At 44.7% G+C, this 22266-nt stretch overlaps 2 protein-coding genes across 2 annotated transcripts in view; both read right to left on the bottom strand.

Moving 5' to 3' along the window:
• Window positions 1–2891: 2891 nt before the first annotated feature.
• SP5 (Sp5 transcription factor) lies at window positions 2892–6553 on the bottom strand. Its single transcript, XM_090267886.1, has 2 exons — window positions 5956–6553; window positions 2892–5246 (listed from the first exon to the last, which is right to left on the bottom strand). The coding sequence occupies exons 1-2, from the start codon at window positions 6004–6006 to the stop codon at window positions 4101–4103; spliced, it is 1197 nt and encodes a 398-aa protein (XP_090124012.1). The 5' UTR covers window positions 6007–6553; the 3' UTR covers window positions 2892–4100.
• Window positions 6554–9055: 2502 nt separating this feature from the next.
• MYO3B (myosin IIIB) overlaps window positions 9056–22266 on the bottom strand; it is a 437546-nt gene continuing 424335 nt past the window's right edge. The window contains exon 35 of the mRNA XM_090280660.1: window positions 9056–9600. The gene's annotated coding sequence lies outside the window, so the exon portion shown is untranslated. The remainder of the gene's footprint in view (window positions 9601–22266) is intronic.

Below are 22266 nucleotides of genomic sequence, written 5' to 3'. Positions count from 1 at the left end.
CTAAATTTCTTTCCTTAGTTTATCAAAATGTTGGCACATATACTCATTTCAAAGCTTCCCTAGGTGTCAAATTTTTGATGTTCCCCTCCAAAAGGCAAACCAAAGAGGCATTGATATGTAATAGAACTAATATATCCTGTTTTGAGTGTCCCTCAGTTTGAGACATTAGAAAACCTTAATTACATTTACTATAAAACAAAGCTTGAGGGTTGAATCTGATTCCACAGCAGACCACTTCCCAGTGAGATATTTACTTCAACTTGTCAATATTTAATGTGATATGCTGATGCTAGTGAAGTGGTTTGTACCTTTAGAGTTCTAAATAACTTAGTAGGTGTTTACAAGAATTTGATGTCATAGCTACAGCCTTAGTAACATTCTGTGAAACTCACAGCAAAACCAAAATAATTGGAAACACAGAAAATACTGCTTTAAACTAATTACTTAAAAACCCACAGTATTAGAATAGAAACATGGTGCAAACTGGGGTGGGAAACTCTTTTCTGTAAACATTGTTTCAGATACATTTCTGGAATAAACATGCTCAGCAAGATTAATTTTTTAAAATTGGTATGTCTTGTGTGATTGACTTATGGCAAAAAAAAATTATCACAATATATACAATATAGTGGTAAGATTTAAACTCTAACCAAAACTAGAAAAGACTAACATAACAGTGAATAATATAGTGGTATTTTCTTTAACACAATTTACTTTCATTCATTACCAGAACTATTACAAGTTAGTGGTCAGCCAAAGGAAAATTTGCACAATTTTCCCTTGAGAAAAGCAGAAAACTATGGAGTGTTAACAAGTCCAGAAATACACAATTCCAAATTACCTAAATTATTGATAACTCAATTTCTCCATGTTTCTAAGTTCTTGATCAAAAATGGTTTATCAACTGAGTGTTGAATTTCAAATAATCACATCACACTAATTTTAGAATTTTCTAAAATATGACACTTTATGTTATATTTACATACTATTGAAACGGTTGCTTAAAAAATGTAAAATGTCTGTTGACATTTGAGGCCATTGTTAACATATTTTCCTCAATTAGTTTTTAAAACTTAGTTAAATTGGGTGCTGGGGTCTTTAAGTAAAGCTTAAATACAGTTAGAAGTTTAAATTGTCTTTTGATGTCTGCAAAAGTCCAAATATGAATTTTAGTTTATATTTAATAATAATTTGCTTTTGAACTTCTTTTAATTTGATTTCATTAATTTGTCTGCTGAATGTGCTTAAATCCATCATTTATGCATATCATTTCTTGCATATTGATTTATTTCAAAATAATTTGCAGTTTTATTAAACAAAGCATTCAGTAGCAGTTTAAATTTTAACAACTTATATACTCTAACACATTCTGCATACTCAAAATTGTATTTGAGTATTCATTAACTTATTTTTCAGTATAACTATGAAATACTTTCCTGCACTTTGACAATATCACATTATTTTGGCTTTCTGGCTTCCATTTGGATAATGGCACAAACTTTTTTTTGTAAAGTAATTGGAACACAGATTTTGCAGTGGTACAGCAAGGGACAGTCAGTTATGCAAAGTTTGTTCAGAGGTTGTACTTCTACCATACTTCTTTATATTTGCAGTTCAATTAAATGAAAACATAAGGAAGTTATGCCATCAAATGATTTTATTCTGCTTTTAAAAATTAAATATACTGTATTTTAGATTAATTCCATATACTTTACCTGATTTCTCTTAACAATCACAAAGTTATAATTAAAGGAAAACTATCTTCAACACCTCACCTATTTAGATACTAAATTTCATACATTTATGTATTTTTTCTCTTAATAAATACAAAGTTAAATTTATAAGGAAATTATCTTCAACACTTCATCTGTTTGGATACTAAATATCATAGCTGTCAGTAATAGCTAGTAGACTCATTTCAAAATTGCCATTTTTCTTTCTCTATCAAGGGCATTCTCTTTCTCATGAAAGGATCACTTCATCTTCTCTGAGTTTCTAACAAGGATTCATCTTTCCCTATCGGCCAAAAAACTTCTGGCTCTGAAGTTGATCCCAGGGATCGTTTGGATGTGAGAGTTTCTGTAAGTCTTCACAGAAATGATTCTCAAGAATTTTGATTTAGATTTAGATCATACATTCAAATGTACATTAATGTTACCCTCTGGCATCTTTCTTATTCCTATCGCTCACAAAACTGCCACACTCTTGAAAATTTAGCTTACCCTAACTGCCCTTCCTTGGTCAAGAACCCTGAAGACTCAGTCTAATTTGTCATTAAATAGTTCAAAATCTCTAATGAGAGTAACTGGTTCTAAAACATATTTTCACAATGATCCTAGTATTCTTTTATTACCTTGTCCCAAGTTAATAGAGTAAAAATTATGTTTCTTAGGAGTGTAATAGTAATTTTAATCTCAATTATGTTGATGTTTGTGTTTTACTTAATATGTTAAGTCTCAAGTACAACCCTCACAGCTTTTAAGAATTTACCCTTCACCTTGACTTCAAACAAAAGGCAAGATGACAGCGGTTTGTAAACTGTGAAATCCTATCACTTTATACACACTTCTACCACCATGAGATTATTCCGTTCCACTGAAATATGGCATTAACAAAATTTAGAACGTTTCTGTTTGCTAATTCTAAATCAGAAGATAAAGGTTTGTTTCACGTTTACAAACTCAAGTATTAGAAAACATCCAGGGGCAGTTGAATTGAGCCATTTGAGAAAACACTTGTAAACTTTAAAACTTCAAATTTTAGAGTCAGGAGAGACACCTAGGTGAGCATTCCTGGCCCCTCCCTGAGAAAAATCTTGGTCTACTACAATGATTAAAAATAAATAAATAAAATCCCAACATACAAAATGGAACTAAATTTGCAGGCCTAGACAGAAATCCCTAAGTGGCTATAGTGCAACAAGACTTAAGACTTGCAAGCAAAATGATTAAGATGAAATCAAGCAGGACAGAGTTGTATTCCATGATGGGGCTGAAATGCAGGAGTGATGCCTCTTTCCTGGGCTGAGACCAACCTGAACAAGGACACTCAGCTTCTCTGTAACTCTCCCAAACCTCATCTGTGAATAGATCCTTAAGGTGCCAGGACCTCTCCAAACCGGCTGCCAGGAGGAAGCGAAGTTCCAGTGTCACCTCTGTCTCTGGAGTAGCAACAAATAGAAAGCCACAGGAAATCCACCAGATAAAAAGAACATGTATTGTATGTACAGCAACTTTCAAACTTTTGAGAAGCCCAGCAGTCTCTGGTCAAGTCCTAAGGCCGCATAAAAAACTCGGGGTGTGACTGGAAAATTTTGCCCTATCTTCTTTACCACAAAACTGACCCTGCCCTACGAACGTCCTCCAGCTATGCACCCAGAACTCTTCCCCAGCACCTTTCACCGAAGAAGCCTCAGGCACAAGGAGCCTCCAGGAACCTCCAAGTTCCTGGTGAAACCTGACCGCTTTGTAAAGCCTTCCGGAAGAATAAAAGATCAAATGAGACCGGCTCAGCGGGGTCTTTCAGAGGTGACCCCAGAGTTAAGAGTTAACGTATTTATTTTCACGCTGCAACTGCTGATTGCTTTACATAGACATTTCATGCTGTAGCTCTGCATGGAGCTGAGGGCAAAAGTAACATTTTCATTAATGTTGTAATTATAATTACTCTTTAACAAAGCTATTAAATAACCTGTACAAAGTCCGGCCCCGTCCTAACAAAAAACCCAGCACTATTTGAATTCTGCCAAGGTCCTTCCACTTTGATTCAGCAGCCTTTCCTATATACAAGGTCAGCCCAGGGTGTTCCCCTCAAACTGTAGGTCTCCCAGATGGTGGGAATGGTTGAGAGCTCGAAACCGCTCTTCCGCAGGGTTCCCAAACCCTACCTCCCTTGTCCTCCTGGGCACAGGGTCCCAAGTCTGCGCGCCGGGCCAGGGAAGCTGGGGGCCTGGCATCGCTTTGCGAGGCAGACAGCATGAAGGGGCAAGGGCCTCTCCTGGGTCTCCCCTCAGCCAGCTGCCCACAGGTCCCCAGAACCTTCCCAAAGAGGTGCTGGGGAGTCTGTGGCAGGAAAGGACTAGAGTCGCCCCCCGGTTGGGCTCACAGGTCCCGTGCATCCTCTCGCTTGACCCCGGCCTCAGCAACTTTGGGTTTCTTATTCTGGTGCGTCTTGACGTGCTTGGCGAGATGGTCGCTGCGCATGAAGCGCTTCCCGCACTCGGGGCAGGAGAAGCGCTTCTCGCCAGTGTGAGTCCGCAGGTGCCGCTGCAGCTCGTCGGAGCGCGTGAAGCTTTTACCGCAGAAGAGCCAGTTGCATATGAAGGGCCGCTCGCCCGTGTGCCAGCGCAGGTGCGCCTTCAGGTGAGAGGTCTTGCCATACACCTTGCCACAGCCCGGCACGTGGCACACGTGCTGCTTCTTCTTGCCCGGCTCTGCCTCGGGGGCGCCGCCCGCCGCCTGGCAGTTGGGGCAGCGGCAGCGGCGGCACCTCCTGGCCGTGGCCGCCAGGGGAGCCTTGGTCTGCAGCAGCGCTGCTATCTGGCTCTGGTACTGCGCAAAGTCCGACGGGCCCAACACCAGGCCCCGCTGCAGGGCGGCGGCAGCGGCAGCGGCAGCAGCAGCGGCTGACGCAGGGAAGCGGGGCGCGTGGGGCCCGCCAGCACAGGCGCCCGACAGGCTGCCCCCCGGGACCCCGGAGGTCCCCGGACCGGAGCCGGCCTGCGGGATGCTCCACCATGGGAGGTCGTCGGGGGCCGGGTTGGGGGACAGCTGGCGGCACGTGGGAGGCGGTGGGGGTGGCGGTGGCGGCAGCAAGTTGGAGTAGCCGGGCGGCAGCGCGGCCTGCGCCGCGTAGGGCACGTAGGCAGGCGCGCAGCTGGCAGGCAGCGCCGCCATGCTGGAGGGCAGCATCTTGACCGGTGAGAACTCGTAGGGGTACGAGGGGTCAGCAGGGGGGGTAAGTGGAAGCTCGTGAGCCGCCCCGTAGGACGGCTGTAGATGGGTTTTCTGCGGTGTCAGCCCCAAACTGGGGTGTGGGGGCGGCAGTGCGCCCGGCGAGTGTGCTGGCATGTCGGCGGTCCACGGGTGAAAAAGCCTGGAGGGCGAGCCCAGCGCTGGGTCGTAGGGCACCTGCAGGAAGTCCGGGGGTGCCGCAGCGCCCGGCTGGCCGATACGGCTACAGGTGGCTGCTAGCAGCGCCAGGGGTGAGTGCTTGCCTAGGTCCGGGGAGGCGCTGGGGGTGCGGTCCTGCATGGGCAGCGGCGGGGGAGGGCGGAGAAGAGACAAAAGGTTAATGCTTCAAGCATGGTCTCCGGGCCAGCCCGCTACCCCCACGCCAGCTATTATACTACCGCCCCTCCCCCGTCCTGCTGCCCCTCCCCCGCCACCCGCACCCCACGCGCGCACCCACCAGTCCCAGGAAACTTTTGGTGCCTGAACTACCTGCACGCGGAGCGCACGATAGCTTCCTTCTAAACTACTGCACTTGGTTCAGAGACACTCCACCCAGACTTAGAGGAACCAGGCACAAAGTGGGAGGGGAGAGGGATCTGACCCGCGACTCCCTGCTCCGGGGTCAAAAAGGGCCTGAAAACACCCACAGCCCGACTGCCCCAGAACCCTCCCTCTCATCTTTTAAGCTCTGCTTCCACACTACTCTCGGGCTCCTCCTCCGCCCGCCCTGCGCTGAAATCAGCAGGAGGACCCTGCTGGCGGAGCTCAGGGCTCGTTCTCAGCCTTATGCACCCCTGTACCACCCCCGGATCCGCCCGTCCCTCCCCCAGAGGCCTCACTCTTGACACTAAGGTGTGAAGTTGGCGTGGGCATCCTAAGTCTGACTCCTGCGACATCCACTGAGCAAAGCCCTCTTTGACATTTAGGGTGCAGAGAATACCTGGAGAGATCGAGAGCGGACCCTTCCCACCTTTCCCTCGCCCCCTTCGAGCCCAGCCCTGACCTGGAGAAAGGCCTGCAGTGAATCGTTCCGGAGGACGGCAACGGCGGTCATGGCTACTCTTTGCAGTCGGTTGGCTGCCGACCAGGGCACAGCCGAGGCATGGAGATCAGAAGGTGAGGACGGACAGCCGCCCAGAGTCCCTCGCCGGCGCCCGCTCTGCGAGTTGGGGCCCTCCCCGCCCGCGCCCCTCGCCGCACCCCGCTCGCTCGCACCGCGCGCGGTCTGAGCGCTTCAGGATCACCTCCAAGAATTTGATAAGGACTTTGCTGGGCCGCCAGCCAGTCAGAGGGAAGATTTATGGCTTTGAAGTTTGCCGCTACCCAATCATCAAAGAATAGCGGCTCTTTCAGAAGCGAAAGCAAATCCTTTGAATCCACAAAGCTCCTATGGTGTGTTTGTTGGTCTGGATAAAAGAACTGATTATTAGGGGGGATGGGAAGGGAGGAGATAAAGGCGGGACAATTAATGAAGTAATCACTATGTGGGAAATGTATATACACAAATAATTGGATTTTCCTGATCAAAGGGGGCCTTGCCGCCTGGAGACCCGCGCTTAGTTGCTTGAGACACTGTATCCCCCTCCCCCATCCCCTTGCAATTAAAGATTTGCACCCAGGCAGCGCCCAAAGTGACAAAGTGTCTTTGTTATCTCCAGAGAAATCTGCTTTCGGCTTCCAAGCGCGGACTTCGAGAGGGAGATGAGGGTAATTCTGCCCTCCCCGGTACTTACACACCCCACACCGGAAAGGCGTGCACGCACTGAGAACCCGAGGGAATTCCCGGGGCGGGGCGTGGGACGCACCTCGCTAGCTTGCCGCGTGCCCCCCTGCAGGTCGTGGTGAAACCACCGGCTAGGCTGTGACCCAGGGCGGGGCCGGATGGCCGCCCAGGGCGGCAGTGGGTGGCGCACACGCTTCGGGGCGCCCGCCTGACAAGCTACTGGGGCCCTCATGTGACGTTCCTGCTGGCGACTGGAAGTTTTCTCGGGCCACAACTTTTACAAATAGTGAGCCTGAGAAAAACACCCGTGCTGCGTTTACTCCCAAAGCCGAGCGTGGGCAGGACAGCCAGAGCAACCCGGAATACACACGCGAGGGAAGAAATGCTGTCCTCTCACTCTTCTTTGTCCAGGCCGGCAGTCCTGGACCCTGTAGAGCGAGGTGGCTGACTGCTGTTAGGCCCCACCGAAAGCCCCCAGTGATGCTGGCAATTTCACCCATGAGGCCCGCCAGGCAAGTGCACGCTCTTGCAAGCTGCACAGACCCACCTGGGAACTACGCTGCCGAGGAAGCCTTTTGTTGTTAACAAACTACTTTAGTACCTACCAGGACAAACAGTCCACTAATCAGAAAGAAAAGTCAATAAAAACGGTTGTTTTCATCCCCTTTGGAAAGAAAAGAAAGTTCTTCAGGAGCAGGGCGCGCTTCGCCTAAGTCAGGGAAATGCTCACCAGAGTGTGTCCCCTCCAAACTCTCGCTGGCCCTCCATGCCCAGCCCAGGAGGAACAGTCGGCCACCCGCCTCCCTCCAACCAAGAATGCAAAGCGGGTTCTACCTGGGCCGTAGGGACACCGGAATCCCCTCACTTAACGGCGGGGGTTGAGGTGGAGGCGCTGGGGAAAGATGAAGAGGCAGGCGGAGTGTCCGCTGGGTCCCCGCGGCACTGGAGAGGATTAGGGATCGGGAACAGCTTTTGAGGCCTCCCGCCGGCAGCCGTGGCTCGTGGGCCTCCTGTGCAACCAGCCTCCCTGCGGACAAGGTGTCCTCTCTCCCAGGCCCTGGGCGGAGAAGCGATCTTCTGAGCCAACTAGTGCTTCGGCGCGTCCTCTTCCCAGGGACCGCACCACAGTGGGGACCCACGTGAGAGGAACACTGGGTGATAACTCCAATGGGCTTCTGATTCGGAGTCTGGGCTATAGTATTGGTGCCCTCTGCATTTACCAACGGGTCAGGACACTATGCCACCAGGCCGACATTACCCCAAGACCACAGCCAGTCAGCGAAATAGAAACATCTTGCTTGAGTCGAATGGGCCACAAGTGGCCCAAATACAACGAATTCTTAGTACACCCCGCCCTCGCACGGCCACCTCCTCTCCAAGCAAGTGTCACCGAGGAAATGTCAAGCAGTGACCACACAGCTCGGCAGCCCGTTCTGGTTCCTGAAGAATTGGTCCGGGTGCTCTGTGAGAGGGGAAGGGGATGGGACTTAGTGTTTGCTCTGAGGCCGGGCAGACCGACCCCTTTTCGAGCTCAGTCCAGGGGGTCGAGTTCCCCCGCAAAGCCTGGGACCAGGAGGAGTTCTTTCCCGGATGCAAGTGAGAGGCCAGGAAGTCCCGTGGTGCTCAGCCGCGCCGGCACCTGTCCTCACTCAGCAAGAGGGTCTGGTCCCTTAGGGTGTTTCCTTTTGCAATCCTTTGAGCTCTTGGACACCCCCTGTCTCCGGGAGGCTGGGCCAAGCAGGCTGGAAGGCATTCTCACTGACCGAATGAATCTGTTCGCTATTTTTAAAAAAGGCAAGAAAGGCCAATTCACATGTCTTTGATTGTTATAGGAGAAAACTTTTTCTCTTAGATGCTCCCACTTGGCCAATTAAACCACCACCAATTGCTAGCAGGGAGAAACAGAGTGATGGCTTAATGGTTAAGAGCTAGGACTCTGAAAATCCGATCTCAGGTTTCCATTTTCTAGTTGGGAATTTTAACAAGTAAATTAATCTATTTGTGCTTTAGTTTCCCAATTCTAAAATTGGCGTTATAGTAGTTCACACCTGTAGAGTGCTTGTAGGTTTAGAACACAACGTATATATGCAAAGTCTCTAGGACAGTGCCGGGACAATGCACAGTAGGCTGTCTCCTGAGTGTTCGAAATTCTTGCTCTTGGCCTCATCTCCATTTGTAAAAAACCATCACGATTGCCTCCCTCCCAGACGCGAGCTGAAGTTTGGAGAGACTTTTACAAACTGCCATTTACCCTCCCTGCCTTTGCATTTCGAGCTCCTGAAAAACTTCCTCTTAACGAAATAATATTCGCAGCATCCATTAAAAATGCAATGCCGGGAGATCAAAGTACAATACATATTTATTTTAGAAATTTGTTGCAATCGCCAAGAGATACAGGTATCAAGGCCAAATGTCAGTGGCGTTACACAAAGCCCCGCGGCAGGGAAGAAACGTGTGGCCTCTCTGCCGTAATGTAAAGAGACATCAAAGACCAAGCATGATGCGAAAGTGCGCAGCCGGGAGGGAGGGAATGAGCCCGGGAGGGCCCCGCGCCCCAAACAGCGGAGGAGGCAGGGGGTCAGTTCAAAGAGGCATCCGTTGGAGCATGAGCTCACAGGAGGGGAGATTTAATGGGATTTCTTTTGTTAGTGGGTGTGCTTGTACATCGGTGGACCCAGGAACTCCTCCGAGGTCCTCTAGCTCCAGGCTGCAGGTTGTGAGGGAGAGAAGGGTGGAAAGAGAGGCAAATTAGGAGCAAACTTTAACCGCGACGCCTTGGAGAGTTTGAGTATCAGCCTCCAGGTGGCCGCTAGCGCAGAGGAGCTGCACTTCACGCGGCTCTCCAAGCAGCAGGTTCCAACATGGAAAGTTTGCTACGCAGCTTCTTTGCGGGCGGGTGGTCAGCGAGCGCCGACTGGATGCCACCTGCGAGAAGAGGCGGGTAGGTGAACCATCAGAGGCACTCGAGCGATTGGCGGACCTGCTCGGCGCGCTCTGGGATCCACTCCAGGATTTTTTTTTTTTTTTTTTTTTTAGGTGTTTGTGGAGAACTCTGGGGTTGCTACCACTTCGGGACCAAGCCTGGTACCTGGCCTTGGGGGTTTCTTGCCGCAACCAGGGAATCACGCCTCTGGAGTTAATCCAGTCAACCATTTCCCGTTGGTTTTTTGAAAATCTACACATTATTTAGGTCATTTTAACAAATGCTTAGTTCATTAGCTCTTTGCAGCAGGGTGTTGCTTAAGCGCCCAGATCTCACCCCTCTCTGCCAAAGGCTCCCCTTCCCATTTCCTGCATTTGCCTACTTAATAAGTACAGAATCGTTGCTTTATTGAGGTGCTAACGGGGCACTGAGTCGCAGGAGGATGCCTGCATTTTCTTCAGTCACTACAACCAAGTACTCTGAGAGCAGGCACTCGGTAGCCCTTTGAAGTCCTACTAGAGCTGAAAGCTCCTATTGTTTGCAGCTCTCAACATGGAAGGGATCAAACTTTGCCTCTTCAATTTGAAAGGTTTTTTTGTGTGTGTGTGCGTGTGTGTGTTTTGTTTCAATGGTGGAGGTGGGGAGAGGGGTTGCAATCTCATACTCTCTAAATTACCTTTGAGTTTGGATAGGTTTCTGTAGTTTAAGCTGTAGACCCAATCACAGATGCCATGAACAGAAGCTAGATCATTAATAGGCCCAGTGCATTCAATGGAAAAAAAGAAATAATGCTGGGATCTTTGGAAAACACTGGCTTAGTTTTGGAAAAGTTTCCTCCACTGGACACCTGGAGTTAATTTTAAGCTTAAACTTTAAAATTGAATCAATATAGCAAGGATGAAAGAGTGGAATTCTAGATTTGGAAGGATCTTTTATCTCATTGGATTCGATTCCCCCATTTGATGGCAGGAGGGAACAGTATTTGCATAAAATGTGTCACGCTGCACAGTGCTGTGAGCTTCAGTAGCTGTTCAATAACTGTTCATGGGTGTTGGGTGGTAGAGTAGAATTCTGTGTGCCACTGTCATTTGCACAGCAATTGTTTGGTGCTACAGAGTGCACAAATGCAGCAGGGACTCCAGAGAGCATTGCTGAGGGCTGGAGGAGTTAGAGAGGTTTATCCAGGAGCTGGGGCTTGGAGGACGCTTTAAGGACCTATGCAGATTTTAATGGGGCACATAGAAAGGAAGATTATTGAGGAGGGAAAGGACAGCAAAGGAAGGGAACTCCCCTTTCACTGAGGAGCAAAATGAACATGAAAGATAATGTTATACATCTTTGCTTTGCTGGTGTAGACACGATGGGGCCAGGTTAGAGAAGTCAGGGAGAGGATCTTGGCCTTGATGCTACATGTAGTAGGAATTTATTATAGGCTCCAAAGCAGATGAATTAAAGGAATTCTATTCCATTTCTTGAAGTCTCTTCCTTAGGAGGGTTAACTTACTGAGACCTTGGAAGGACAGATGCAGATGCAGTCACCTAGGTGTGAGATGGTGAAAGCTTCAGTTGGGAACTGGCCTGGTAGTGAAAGGGTGACATATTTTAAAGGGAAAAAGAGCAAAATTTGATGACAGGTTGGAATGAAATAAAACAAAAGGAAAAAAACTAAAAAGACCCTTCTTGACAAATGGTGCTGGGACAACTGAATATTCACATGTAAAAGAATGATGTTGGGCACCTTCCTTACATTATAGATAAAAATCAACTCTAATTGAATCATAGACCTAAATGTAAGAGTTAAACTATAAAATTCATAGAAGAAAACACAGGAATAAATCCTCATGACCTTGGGTTACGCAAAGCCTTCTTAGATACACCAAAAGCACAAGTGACAAAAGAAAATTAGCTTTATCAAAATTTATAATTGTATGCTTCAAAGGATACCATCAAGACAGTAAAAAGATTAGGATTTGCAACATGGATGGACCTAGAGGGTAATTGAATTATCAAGGGGACCTCTTTGTAAATTATTCAATTGTCTAACCACTATGTGTACACCTGAAATGAATATAAAATAAAATAAAGAAGAAACAAATGGACATAAAGCAAAATGCCAAAAAAGAAAGTGAAAAGACAACCCACAGAATGGGAGAAAATAGCTGCAAATTATGTAATCTAATTAGAGACATGTCCATAATGTATAACAAACTCTTACAATCAACAATAAAAAGACAACTAACCCAATTAAAATTAGGCAAAGGATTTGACTAGACATTTCTCTAAAGAAAATACACAAAAGGTAAATAAGCACATTAAAAAGTATTCAACATCATTAACCATCAGCCATCACTGAAATACAAATCAAAACTGCAATGAGATACCAGTTCATACCTAGTAGGAGGGCTATGATGAAAAAGATATTAACAAGTGTTGACAAGGATGTGGTGAAATTGGAACTCTTACGTACTGCTGGTAGGAATGTAAAATGGTGCAGCCACTTTGAAAAACAATTTGGTAGTTCTCAAACACTAAACATGGAGTTATAATTCTGCTTCTGTGTATATATTAAAGATAACTGAAACATATGTCCACACAAAAACTTGTACATGAATGTTCATAGCAGCATTATTCCTAACAGCCAAAAGGTAGAAACATCCCGAAGTCCCATCAACTGATGAATGGATAAACAAATTATATGTTACATGTTACATTTATACAATGGACTATTATTCAGCTATAAAAAGGGAAGAAAATATTGATACATAACTGTTACAACATGGATGAATTTTGAAAACATTGTGTCAACTGAAAGAAACCAGTCACAAAATATCACATGTAGTATGCTTCTATTTATCTGAAATGTCAAATGACAAATCCAGAGACAGAAAATACATCAATGACTGCCAGAGGATGTGGAGAGGGAAGAATAGGGAATAACTGCTAATGAATACAGGTTTATCTGTTTGCTTGTTTGTTTTGGGGTAGGGGTATAATATTCTAAAACTGATTTGGTGCTGGTTTCAAAGCTTGTGGACTCACCAAAAACCACTTTAAATGGATGAATCATATGATACACGATTATATCTCAATAGAGCTGTTTTAAAAAAAATCAAAAGGACTCTGAGGTTTTAGGCTGTGAGGCAGCAAGAACAGTCCAATAGCTGACAAAAGTGAGAGAAGAGGAAAGGAGACAGTCTGGAGTTAAGCAGAGTACTGAATTCAGCTTGGGGCTGTTGAGTCTAAGATGTGGGGTGGATATTCATGGGGAAGGGATTGCAGGAAGTTGGAAATGCAGGAAGTGGGCAGTGCAAGTGAGTGATAGGGCTAGAGATAAGGACTTGTGAATCTGTGGTAAGTAGCAATGGTTGAACAAGTGAGCTCATGGGAGTGGGTGGAAATCAAGCAGATAGAAAAAGGGTCCAACAGAATTGGGGGTGGAGGGATCCACAATTAGAACATGAACAGAAGGAGGCTGAGCCATCAAAGTGGCCAAAGGAAAAAGAGAGGTAAGACGAAACTTAAAAAGTGGAAGTGGGAGAATGATCAAGACCAATGGACATACCCAAGGGCAGTGGGGGGAGGGGTTGAAGGGGTGGAGGAAAGGATAGTAAGAAACAAAGTCCATTTGCTTCAGGAGGAAGCTTTGAGAACCCAGCTTCAGAACTGAGGTGGGGCTAGAAAGCAGATTATGAGTTTAGAAGCTGCTAGAACAGACAGTAGGGTCAAAGCAAAAGTGTTTTTGTGTTTAGGATGTGGAAAAAGGAAATGTTAGGAAAAGGGGAGGGTGGTCGAAACTGGGGGTTTATATTAGCAGTGTGAAGGCTTCCTCTAATGAGGAGAAGGACCTCTTCTTCCCTGGCAGAGAGACCCCAAATGAAACTCAAGGGGGAAGCTTCTTACTCATTTATTTGAAAAATACAAGATGAAGTCATTGTTGAGAGTGAGGGGGGTGTTCCCCATGAAAGTGCAGTCACAAACTGGTTGCACGTCAGGATGCTTACATCTGCTTCTGCCAGGCTTATCCTAGGGGTTTTACTTGATCACTTCCACACACTTAGGTCCTGCCTTCTAGCACTCTGTGGGCATTTGGATTTCCTCAGACAAGAATGTGGCCCCTCTCTTCACCTTCTTGTCTTGTAAAGAGAGGGCCAGCACTCATGTCCTGCTGTGTGGCTGTCATGTGGGGCAGAAGCCTTGAAGCGCCACCTGCCTCCCATGGGAGGTAGGTCCCTAAATGAACATGCTCTTTGGGGGCATATAAAATTGCTCTCAACAGTACTGCCATGGATATGAGCAATCTTTAAGCACAGACAAAGCCCCCTTACAAAAGGCATATCTTAGGAGAAGATAGTGCCAAGAACCACTTGATGTCAGAAGAAATAAAGGCACAGAAAAGTCCAAGGACTGAAGGCCATGGCAGGGGCCTGCAGAAGTTCAAGGTACCATTCTGTGACTTTGTTTTCCATTTTCTTGCTAGGCACAAGGAGCAAAATCCTTCCTGAGTGCAGAGATGTCTGCCCAGGTGAGTGCAGGCATTTTGGAGATAAAGATGTGCTCTGCCCTTGGAGAGTTTGGATTCCAAGAGGGAGATCATAGGGGAGCCACAGGTGGGTCACAGAACCATGAAGAGGATATTGGGGGCTGGTGAAGGAAGTGAGGTGGTTTCCTGCGATCACACAACACAGTGAAAGAACTGAATCTTGCACACATTATTTCTATAGTGCTATAGGGAACATCAATATTGAAAGGAAAGATTCTCCATGTCCTATTACCTGTTTTTGATAGTATCCCTTAACAGATATGAAACTGATACATCTTCCTTTTAAGCTAAACAATAATCTTTATATTTCTGAAAATTTGATCTGGATCTAACAATAAAATTAAAATATGTACTAATATATAGAAAAATTACTTTGGATGCAAGCCTAATAAAGATCCTGTGTGCATATCAAGAAGTGCAGATAAACTCTGCCCCCTCCCCCCAATTCTCAACTCTCCAAGTCCAACACTCTTGGATGGAAGAGGTGGGGTTGGCTAACTCAGGCTGCAGAAAAGAGTGCTTGGTGAGGTCACGGGTTTGCATCATGGTCTGTTCTGGTTTTGCTGGTAGTAGTTTGTTGGGTGGCCGCAGCTTGTACACACACTACTGTGGCTGGGGGACCATGATGCTGCTGCCAATTACAACATTATGGGGTCTCACTGAGTCTCCCACTAGCTCTGTTCTATAGATGGGGAAACTGTAGCACAAAGCAGTTAGGTAATTTGCCCAAGATCTTGCCTCTTAGTATTGGAATTGAATCCAGGTAATGTTATTCCAGAGGACAGCCTTTTAACCATTACAATAGATTCCTTAAGTGAACACAAATCTCTTTCTATTACTGGAAAAACAAATATGTATGGAAGTCTGCAGTGATATTATCTAATAAGAAGTCTGGAATAATTTATTGGCCCCATTACAGGTTGTTATTTGCTTTGTGGTGAAAATATCAGTCCCATGTGAGGGGTTTGCTATCGGTTTTACGTGAGGAGAAAGATGGGTTTTTTGCCTCAAGGCTTATAGTCTGGATCCAAGAACTTTTCTTTCACTTCTAGATACTCTCCCATCACCCCTTACCCTTACCCTAAGCCACCAGTGGGCACACAAAATAAGCTATTTACCTGAGAAGTTTTAGGCTCCAATTTTAAGGAAATAGGTTAATATTAGTCCAATATCTTTAAGGATCCAGCTGAGAACAGACTAACACAAATATCAGATCTCTACATGTCCTGTTTCATTTAAAAGGCCACATCTACATCCTCTAGTTTTGGGAAGAGTATCACCCATGGGTCTTCTGGTCTTGAGAAAAGATGTCCTTTTGGGGGAGTGGGTTCTAGAGTCATGGTTTGGTTTCCAGCTGGAACTGTTCTCTTTCCTCTGTACCATCTCCTGCAGAATCACTCAGACTCAGATGCTCCCTTTCAGGGCATCTGCACTGATCTCCTACTCCATTTGCTCTATGTCCCCTGTCTCACTTTTTCATGGCTTCTCCCTGAAATCCTTCTCATTAATTATTCTTCTAAGGTTTGATTAGGTGGCTGCTCCAAGGGGTTCCAAGACCTACACCAGGATCTCTGGCTTACTGTATTGGTCAGGGTTCAGTTACAGAGAATAGGATCCATTCCACCTAGTTTGAGTAGAAAGGGACTTGTTACAAGGTATGTAATATCTCACAAATTTGCATGGTGGAAGAAGCAAAGTCACAGCTGAGCTTTCAGGAACAACTTCCAAAACAACACTACAGACTTAGGGTGACAGGGGAACCACTGCCCCACACTGAAATCAAGACGCTGTGGAATCAGAAGCTTCCTGTGTACAGGAAAGCCACCATGGCAATTGCCCCACTTCAGAATCATGCACTTTTTACTGTTTACCATGCCTCTTGATAACTATGTATACAGTAGTCCTCCCTTATCTGCAGGGGAAATGTTTCAAGACCTCCAGTGGATGCCTGACATCATGGATAGTACTGAACCTGATAAATATTAGGTATAAATACTACACATACCTATAATGAAGTTTAATTTATAAATTAGGCAACGTAAGACGTTAACAACAATAACCAATAATAGAATAACTATAAGAATATACTGTAATTAAAGTTAAGTGAATGTGGTCTTTCTCTCAAAATATTTACTGTACTGTACTTACCTTTTTACTTAAAGGAAGCACTTTATGGCTTTTCTTTGGCATATCCAAATTGCCAGCCATCACTACTCCTGAGCTTTGGGGCCATTATTAAGCATAAAATAAGGGTTACTTGAACAAAAACACTGTGGTACCACAACAGTCTATCTGATAACTGAGACAACTGCTAAATGACTAACATGTGGGGAGTATATACAGCATGGATACACAGAACCAAGGGATGATTCACATCTGGGTGGGATAGAGTGGGACAGCACAAGACTTCATCATGTTACTCAGAATGGCTCAAAAATTAAAGTTTATGAGTTATTTCTGGAATTTTCCATTTAGTATTTTTGGACCGTAGTTAACCACCAGTAACTAAAATGAGGAAAGCAAAACCATGGAAAAGGGGGCTATGACATTAGGACCACTGTTGCAGCTGTCATAGTGAAAAACAAATATACCGCAACTATACTAGTAGGAACAGCAGAAGCACAGTTCCTGGATCACTGTTGTTTATTTCTACCTTTCAAATTTGCTATGTGGCATCTGATTGATACAATCTGAATCATATATCTGGAACCCTAGCTGCAAGAGAGTCTGGGAAATACAGTTTTCAGTTTTTTAGTTTAGAAAGACATTGAAGTAGCTACTGAATGAGCCAATCCAGATAGTGCTACATTTGCTGATTATGAAATTGCTTCACCTTAATTCTTGGTCCTCATTCGGAGACTCACACTTCTCTTTTAGAGAATTTTTCAAAGACTGATTATATATATAAAATTGCAAACACTAATTTTTGTCCCAGCTAGAGTGGGTTATGTCAGTCAATATTTATTGAATTCCTACCACATGCAATTCTTTAATCATTTCTATCTCTCATGACTCCCAAATCTGTCTCCAGCTTTAACTTTGACCTTTCTTTAGAGCTCCAGCCTGAAATTACTAACTTTCCTCCTTGATACCTCCTGAAGAATGTCCCACCAGCTTTCCAATGCCAGAAAACAGCCCATTTCCCACTTTCCAAACCAACTCATCTTTCCCAGATTACTAATTGGTGATTTTTAAGTTTGTTCGGGTTCATACTCATCAGGACGTCCTCCTTCTTTATCCCCCTCTTCATCACTGCTAGTTCTAATTCCATGTTGTCAGCCAATTCTTACTTTTCCTTTCTTTCCTCACCTCCATTTTCTTGGTCGAAGCCTTCATTATCTCCCAATTCCCATTTTATAGCCTTTGTGGCAGACTATATTTTCCAGAGATAATCCCAACAATAGCTCTTATCCCACAATATGGCGGGCCTTAGTGATTCACTTACAATCAACAGAATGCAGTAGAAATGACTTCTGAGGCCACGCCAGTAAAAGCCATGTAGCTTCCACCCGGTTCTCGTGGAATGCTCACTCTCCAGATGCTCCCCCTGCAACACTCCCTCTTGGTACCCAACTATGAGAAGTGCAAGTCACATAAGAAGCGAACTATAAATGCTCTGGTCAACAGTTCCAGCTGAATCCAGCTTTTGAGTCATCCCCCCAGGAACCAACATGTGGGTGAAGAAGCCTGAGGGTGATTCCAGCCTCAGCTGTTTGAATCACCCTAGCTGAGGTGCCAGACATCATAGGACAGAGATAAGCTGTCCTCTCTGCTTTGTCCAAATTCTTGACCTAGAAAACCCATGAACACAATGAAGTGGCAGCTATTTAATTCCACTGCGGGGAAGGGTGGTTCATTATACAGCAATAGGTAATCAAAAGAACCTTCAGATTGATATTACACATTGATGATTACCTTTCTAAAGCACAAAGCAGTTTATATTTTTACCGTGTTCAAATACCTTAAATGTCTCCCCATTGAATATGGAATTACTAAGTGTATGTTCTCCAGGCTTGTGTTCAACATGCCACATAGTTTTGAATTTTCCCACTTTATCTTCTACTTTTCGTTCTAATCTTACCAGATAGTAGGTCTTCACTTAGCCATGGCTGAAGTTTTCCTACTTCTCTGAATTTACACAAGCACTGCCTTTTGCTTGAAATTTTAATTTTCTATACCTATCAAATTCCCACCTCTCCTTGTTTAAAGCCCAGCTCGAAGCTCATATCCTCTAAGACTATGCTGTCCAATATGGTAGCCAAAAGCCACATGTGACTATTTACATGTAAACTGATTAAACTGAACATTTATTTCCTCAGTACTCAGTAGCTACACCCTACTGGACAGCGCTACTCTAAGAAGCCTTCTCAGCTTTCCTTTTTCCAATTAATTCCTCCTTTCCCACAGAACCTGAAACTGAAATTTTAGTAATTTTGATCTGAATGATATTTTGCAGGTCATGTAATTTAGTGCACTAAAATTGCAGATGCATATAGTGTTTCTACTATTCTAGTGCACTGCTCTGTATACTGTAGGTGGACTCAAAAACCATGTTGCAAGGAAGCATGTTACTAAGGGGTTTGGGTTAAATGACCTCTTAGGAACTTTTCTAGTAAAATATTCAACAAACAACACAATTTATATCTCTTCATCAATATATAATCTCCTCGAAGAGCTATTTCTTGAATCATGAATGATTTGGAAGGGGGATCTCTGGAGAGCGACATCCCAGTGTAATCTTTTCTCTTCCTCTCCAGTAGCTTGGGATTTAATTATTTTGGAGTGGGGTATGTGTGTGTGTGTTTGGTCTCAAAGTATGCCAGTTTTTACCCAGTCCTCAAGACGTCTTAATCTGTCTACATACCAACTTTACATACCATCCAGCCAAGGAGGACTTTCCTTCTCATTGTCTCTTCTCTGACCAAGGAAGACATGGGAATAGCCAGCTACCACACTGATGAAATTCCATTCAGTTTAAGAAAAAGTTCTTACCAGTCCCCCACATTATTAAGTTCATACAAATAAAATGCATAAAGCTAAACCCTAAAATTATATACTATGTAATAAGACCACATTATGTGTGTGTGTGTGTGTGTGTGTGTGTGTGTGTGTGTGTGTATGTGTTGGAGGGAGAGAAATTTTAAAGTCAACCATCTAGATTTTCTCTTGTACAATAAAGTACAGTTATCAAGCATGTGGTAAATTCACTGTGTTCATGAATGTAGCCTTCTACAAGTCCCATTAAAGGGGGCTTTGATGATGTTTATATATGACACTACATGTTCATGTTAACAGTGTTTATTGTTATCATTTCCCATCCTTTATAACCATACAGTGAAACTCCTGTTAAACCTAGGAAAATTTAATGTTAATATTTACTTAATATAAACATTGTGTTTTAAATATAAAACCTGGACTCTGTACCAGCAGCACTTTTTCCGTTACTCAATAACTTTACCTTTATCTGGCAGTAATAAATGAAAATTTATTTACCTGCTGCTGGAATAGATGCTTAAAATGAGAGTATTGCTGCCTGTTTTGGATCCAGTGACCTTTTTTTTTTCTTTGAATACCTATGAGCCACTCTAACTTAGCTGTTGCTTTAGAATAATTATTATTTACCCATAATGGCAATATTTTATGTTTATTTAGTTAGGATGGGTTTTTGGGATGCAGAAAGCATTAATTTTTCCTGATATTTAGAAAGGTGCCCTCAGGTCTCAGCTTTAGATAAATGCCTTTGGGGCAGAGGCAAAGCAAAACCCTAGCCTGAGGCATCTCAGTGTGGTCCAGTGTGCCTGCTGAGAGAAGGGGCCCTGTCATTCTTTCCCAGGGAGCAGCTGCTAAGTGGCTGGGGCCCTGGACTCTCATCCTAGCACCAGGAGAGAGTTTTAATAACTTTTGCACCATTTGTCATAATGATGGTGTTACTCTTCAGACCTCACCAACTTAAGAATACGGTGGCTCAGTTGGTTGGAGTGTTGTCCTGGACACCAAAAATGTTGCAGGTTTGATTCCCAGTCGGTGCACAGGCCTGGGCTGTGGGTTTGGTCCCTGGTTGGAGTGTATGCGAAAGGCAGCCAACTGGTGTTTTTCTCTCACATCAATGTCTCTCTCTCTCTCTCTGTCTACCCTCCTCCCCACCTCCAAATACCATGGCTTAAGTTTAGATCTAAAAGGAGGAACTATGTAAAATACCTGTTTGTTTTGTTCTTCTCTACTGACTTCATAATTGACAAAAATATACATTGCTCTGCTCTCTTGGCATACTGTGAAGAATTAAGACCGTTTTCTTATAAAAGCAGCCAAGCAATGTGGAGTTCTTTTACTTTCCTATTTTGGTTACAAAATAATAATAATTTCAGCCCCTTGAGCATGCTCACAGGCATAGCTGTGTGCTCCTGGGCAAAGCTCTTGACCACTCTGAGCCTCATTTTCTTCACCTGTGAAATAAGAGACAATTTCTTTTTGTTTTGCTTCTGTTCTAGGATCACAGACTGGCCTTGAAATCCAATCCATTGTTTTACAGATGTGGAAGCAGAGGTCCAGAGTAGTTAAGTGACTCATGCAAAGTCACCCGGCAGGGTAATGTGAGAGTCCTGGACAGAACTCAGGCTTTCAGGACTTTCAGCACAAGTATTCTTTCTACCACAGGAGATGAGGCGCTTCATTTCCTGACATTCTAAAAGAAGGGTTACAAGGGGTAAAATAGCATTAGGTGAAGGGAAGTAGCATCAGCTGTGCTGGAAAGCAAACTGCGCCCTTGGGGAGGTGGGGCAAAGCCACAGGAAGAAGGATCAGGGCAGTGACATGGGGGAAAGGAAGGGAGAGGGGAGAGGGAATGAAGGAAGAGGGGAGGGGAAGAAAGAAGCCAGATGGAAATTCCATGATGGTGAAAGACCAGGCTTTAAAAGAGACTAGGGAATAATAAATGCACATACCTCTGCCCTAGAGCAGCTAAATCAAGCTGCCTTCAGGCCCTTGACCTCCAGTGAGCCGAGTTTAGTGAAAACTCATGGAGTCCTCTACTGACCCCATCCACACCCACCCACGGATGCTTGAAATGCTTGAAAATAGGACAAAGGCTGAAAATCTTAAATTGCAAATGTCTAGTTACAGTAACATGTTGACTGACTCTGCCTATTAAAGTATAATAAACCAACCCTTCAACAAGTGATTTCATCAAATATTTTCTTGTTTAGGGTGGGGAGCAAGCAGAACAGGTGGGTTACTGGGATTGCTAAAAAGAGGAGAACTAATGCAGGCGAGCGTGGAAAGGGGAAGCCCGGGGCAGGAACACCTGTGCACCTCTGCACAGCCTCATTTGCCTGCAGTTGCTGTGGGCCTGGACATTTGGAGGCAGAGCTGCCTTGACCAGAACAATATGACTGTGGACCCAGAGGTTTATATGATTTATGAAGATTTTACTTTTAACCCAGTTAATTCCTTCCACAAGGAAGCTTTGTCACAGATGATACATAAATAGCAGAATTAGGCAACATGTGTTACATAATATGTGTTTTACCGACACCCAGGAGGTATTTGTGCACATCCCCGAAGAATTCTAATTTGATGTTTATTTATCTTGAGTCTTTGTTTTCCACTAACTAATTCCTCAAAGACTTGCAGAGGAGAGCAGAGGCCACCTTTATGGTGGACACAGTTTTCTTTCTCCCCTGTGCTCCTGGCCGGCTCTAAAGCTATCAGGCTCATTTCCATATCAAACAAAGAGAAGGCAGGAAAAACCTCCCCTGATCAACATAAAAAGACACATTACTGGAGATTGTCTAAGAATTTGTTTTTATGGCCAAAATTAGCAAATTATTCACAGTAATAGGTGAGTTGGATGACAATAATGTTTAAGAGAACAAAGCAGCTCCTGAGGACTCCAACCCGAAATCCGCCCCAAGGCAGGTCCCCAGCTGCCTGAACATCCCTGCACACAGACAGCCAAGAGGCTATAAAAAAGAAAGAGGCAGCCAGGAAGTCTGCCACTTACCCAGATGCAGCTACCAGAAAATACATTCCAGGACTCTCCACACTCACAGCTGCCCAGGAGGCTCCGTGGGTGGCCGCTGTGTTAATGTGGGGGCACACGTGGCTCCCATCTTGCTAGTGGTCCCCGGGA

The sequence above is a fragment of the Furipterus horrens genome, unplaced genomic scaffold (genome assembly GCF_987537825.1).
Source record: "Furipterus horrens unplaced genomic scaffold, mFurHor1.1.pri manual_scaffold_1, whole genome shotgun sequence".
Lineage (NCBI taxonomy): Eukaryota > Metazoa > Chordata > Mammalia > Chiroptera > Furipteridae > Furipterus > Furipterus horrens.
This window is presented reverse-complemented; position numbering and strand designations above follow the sequence as displayed.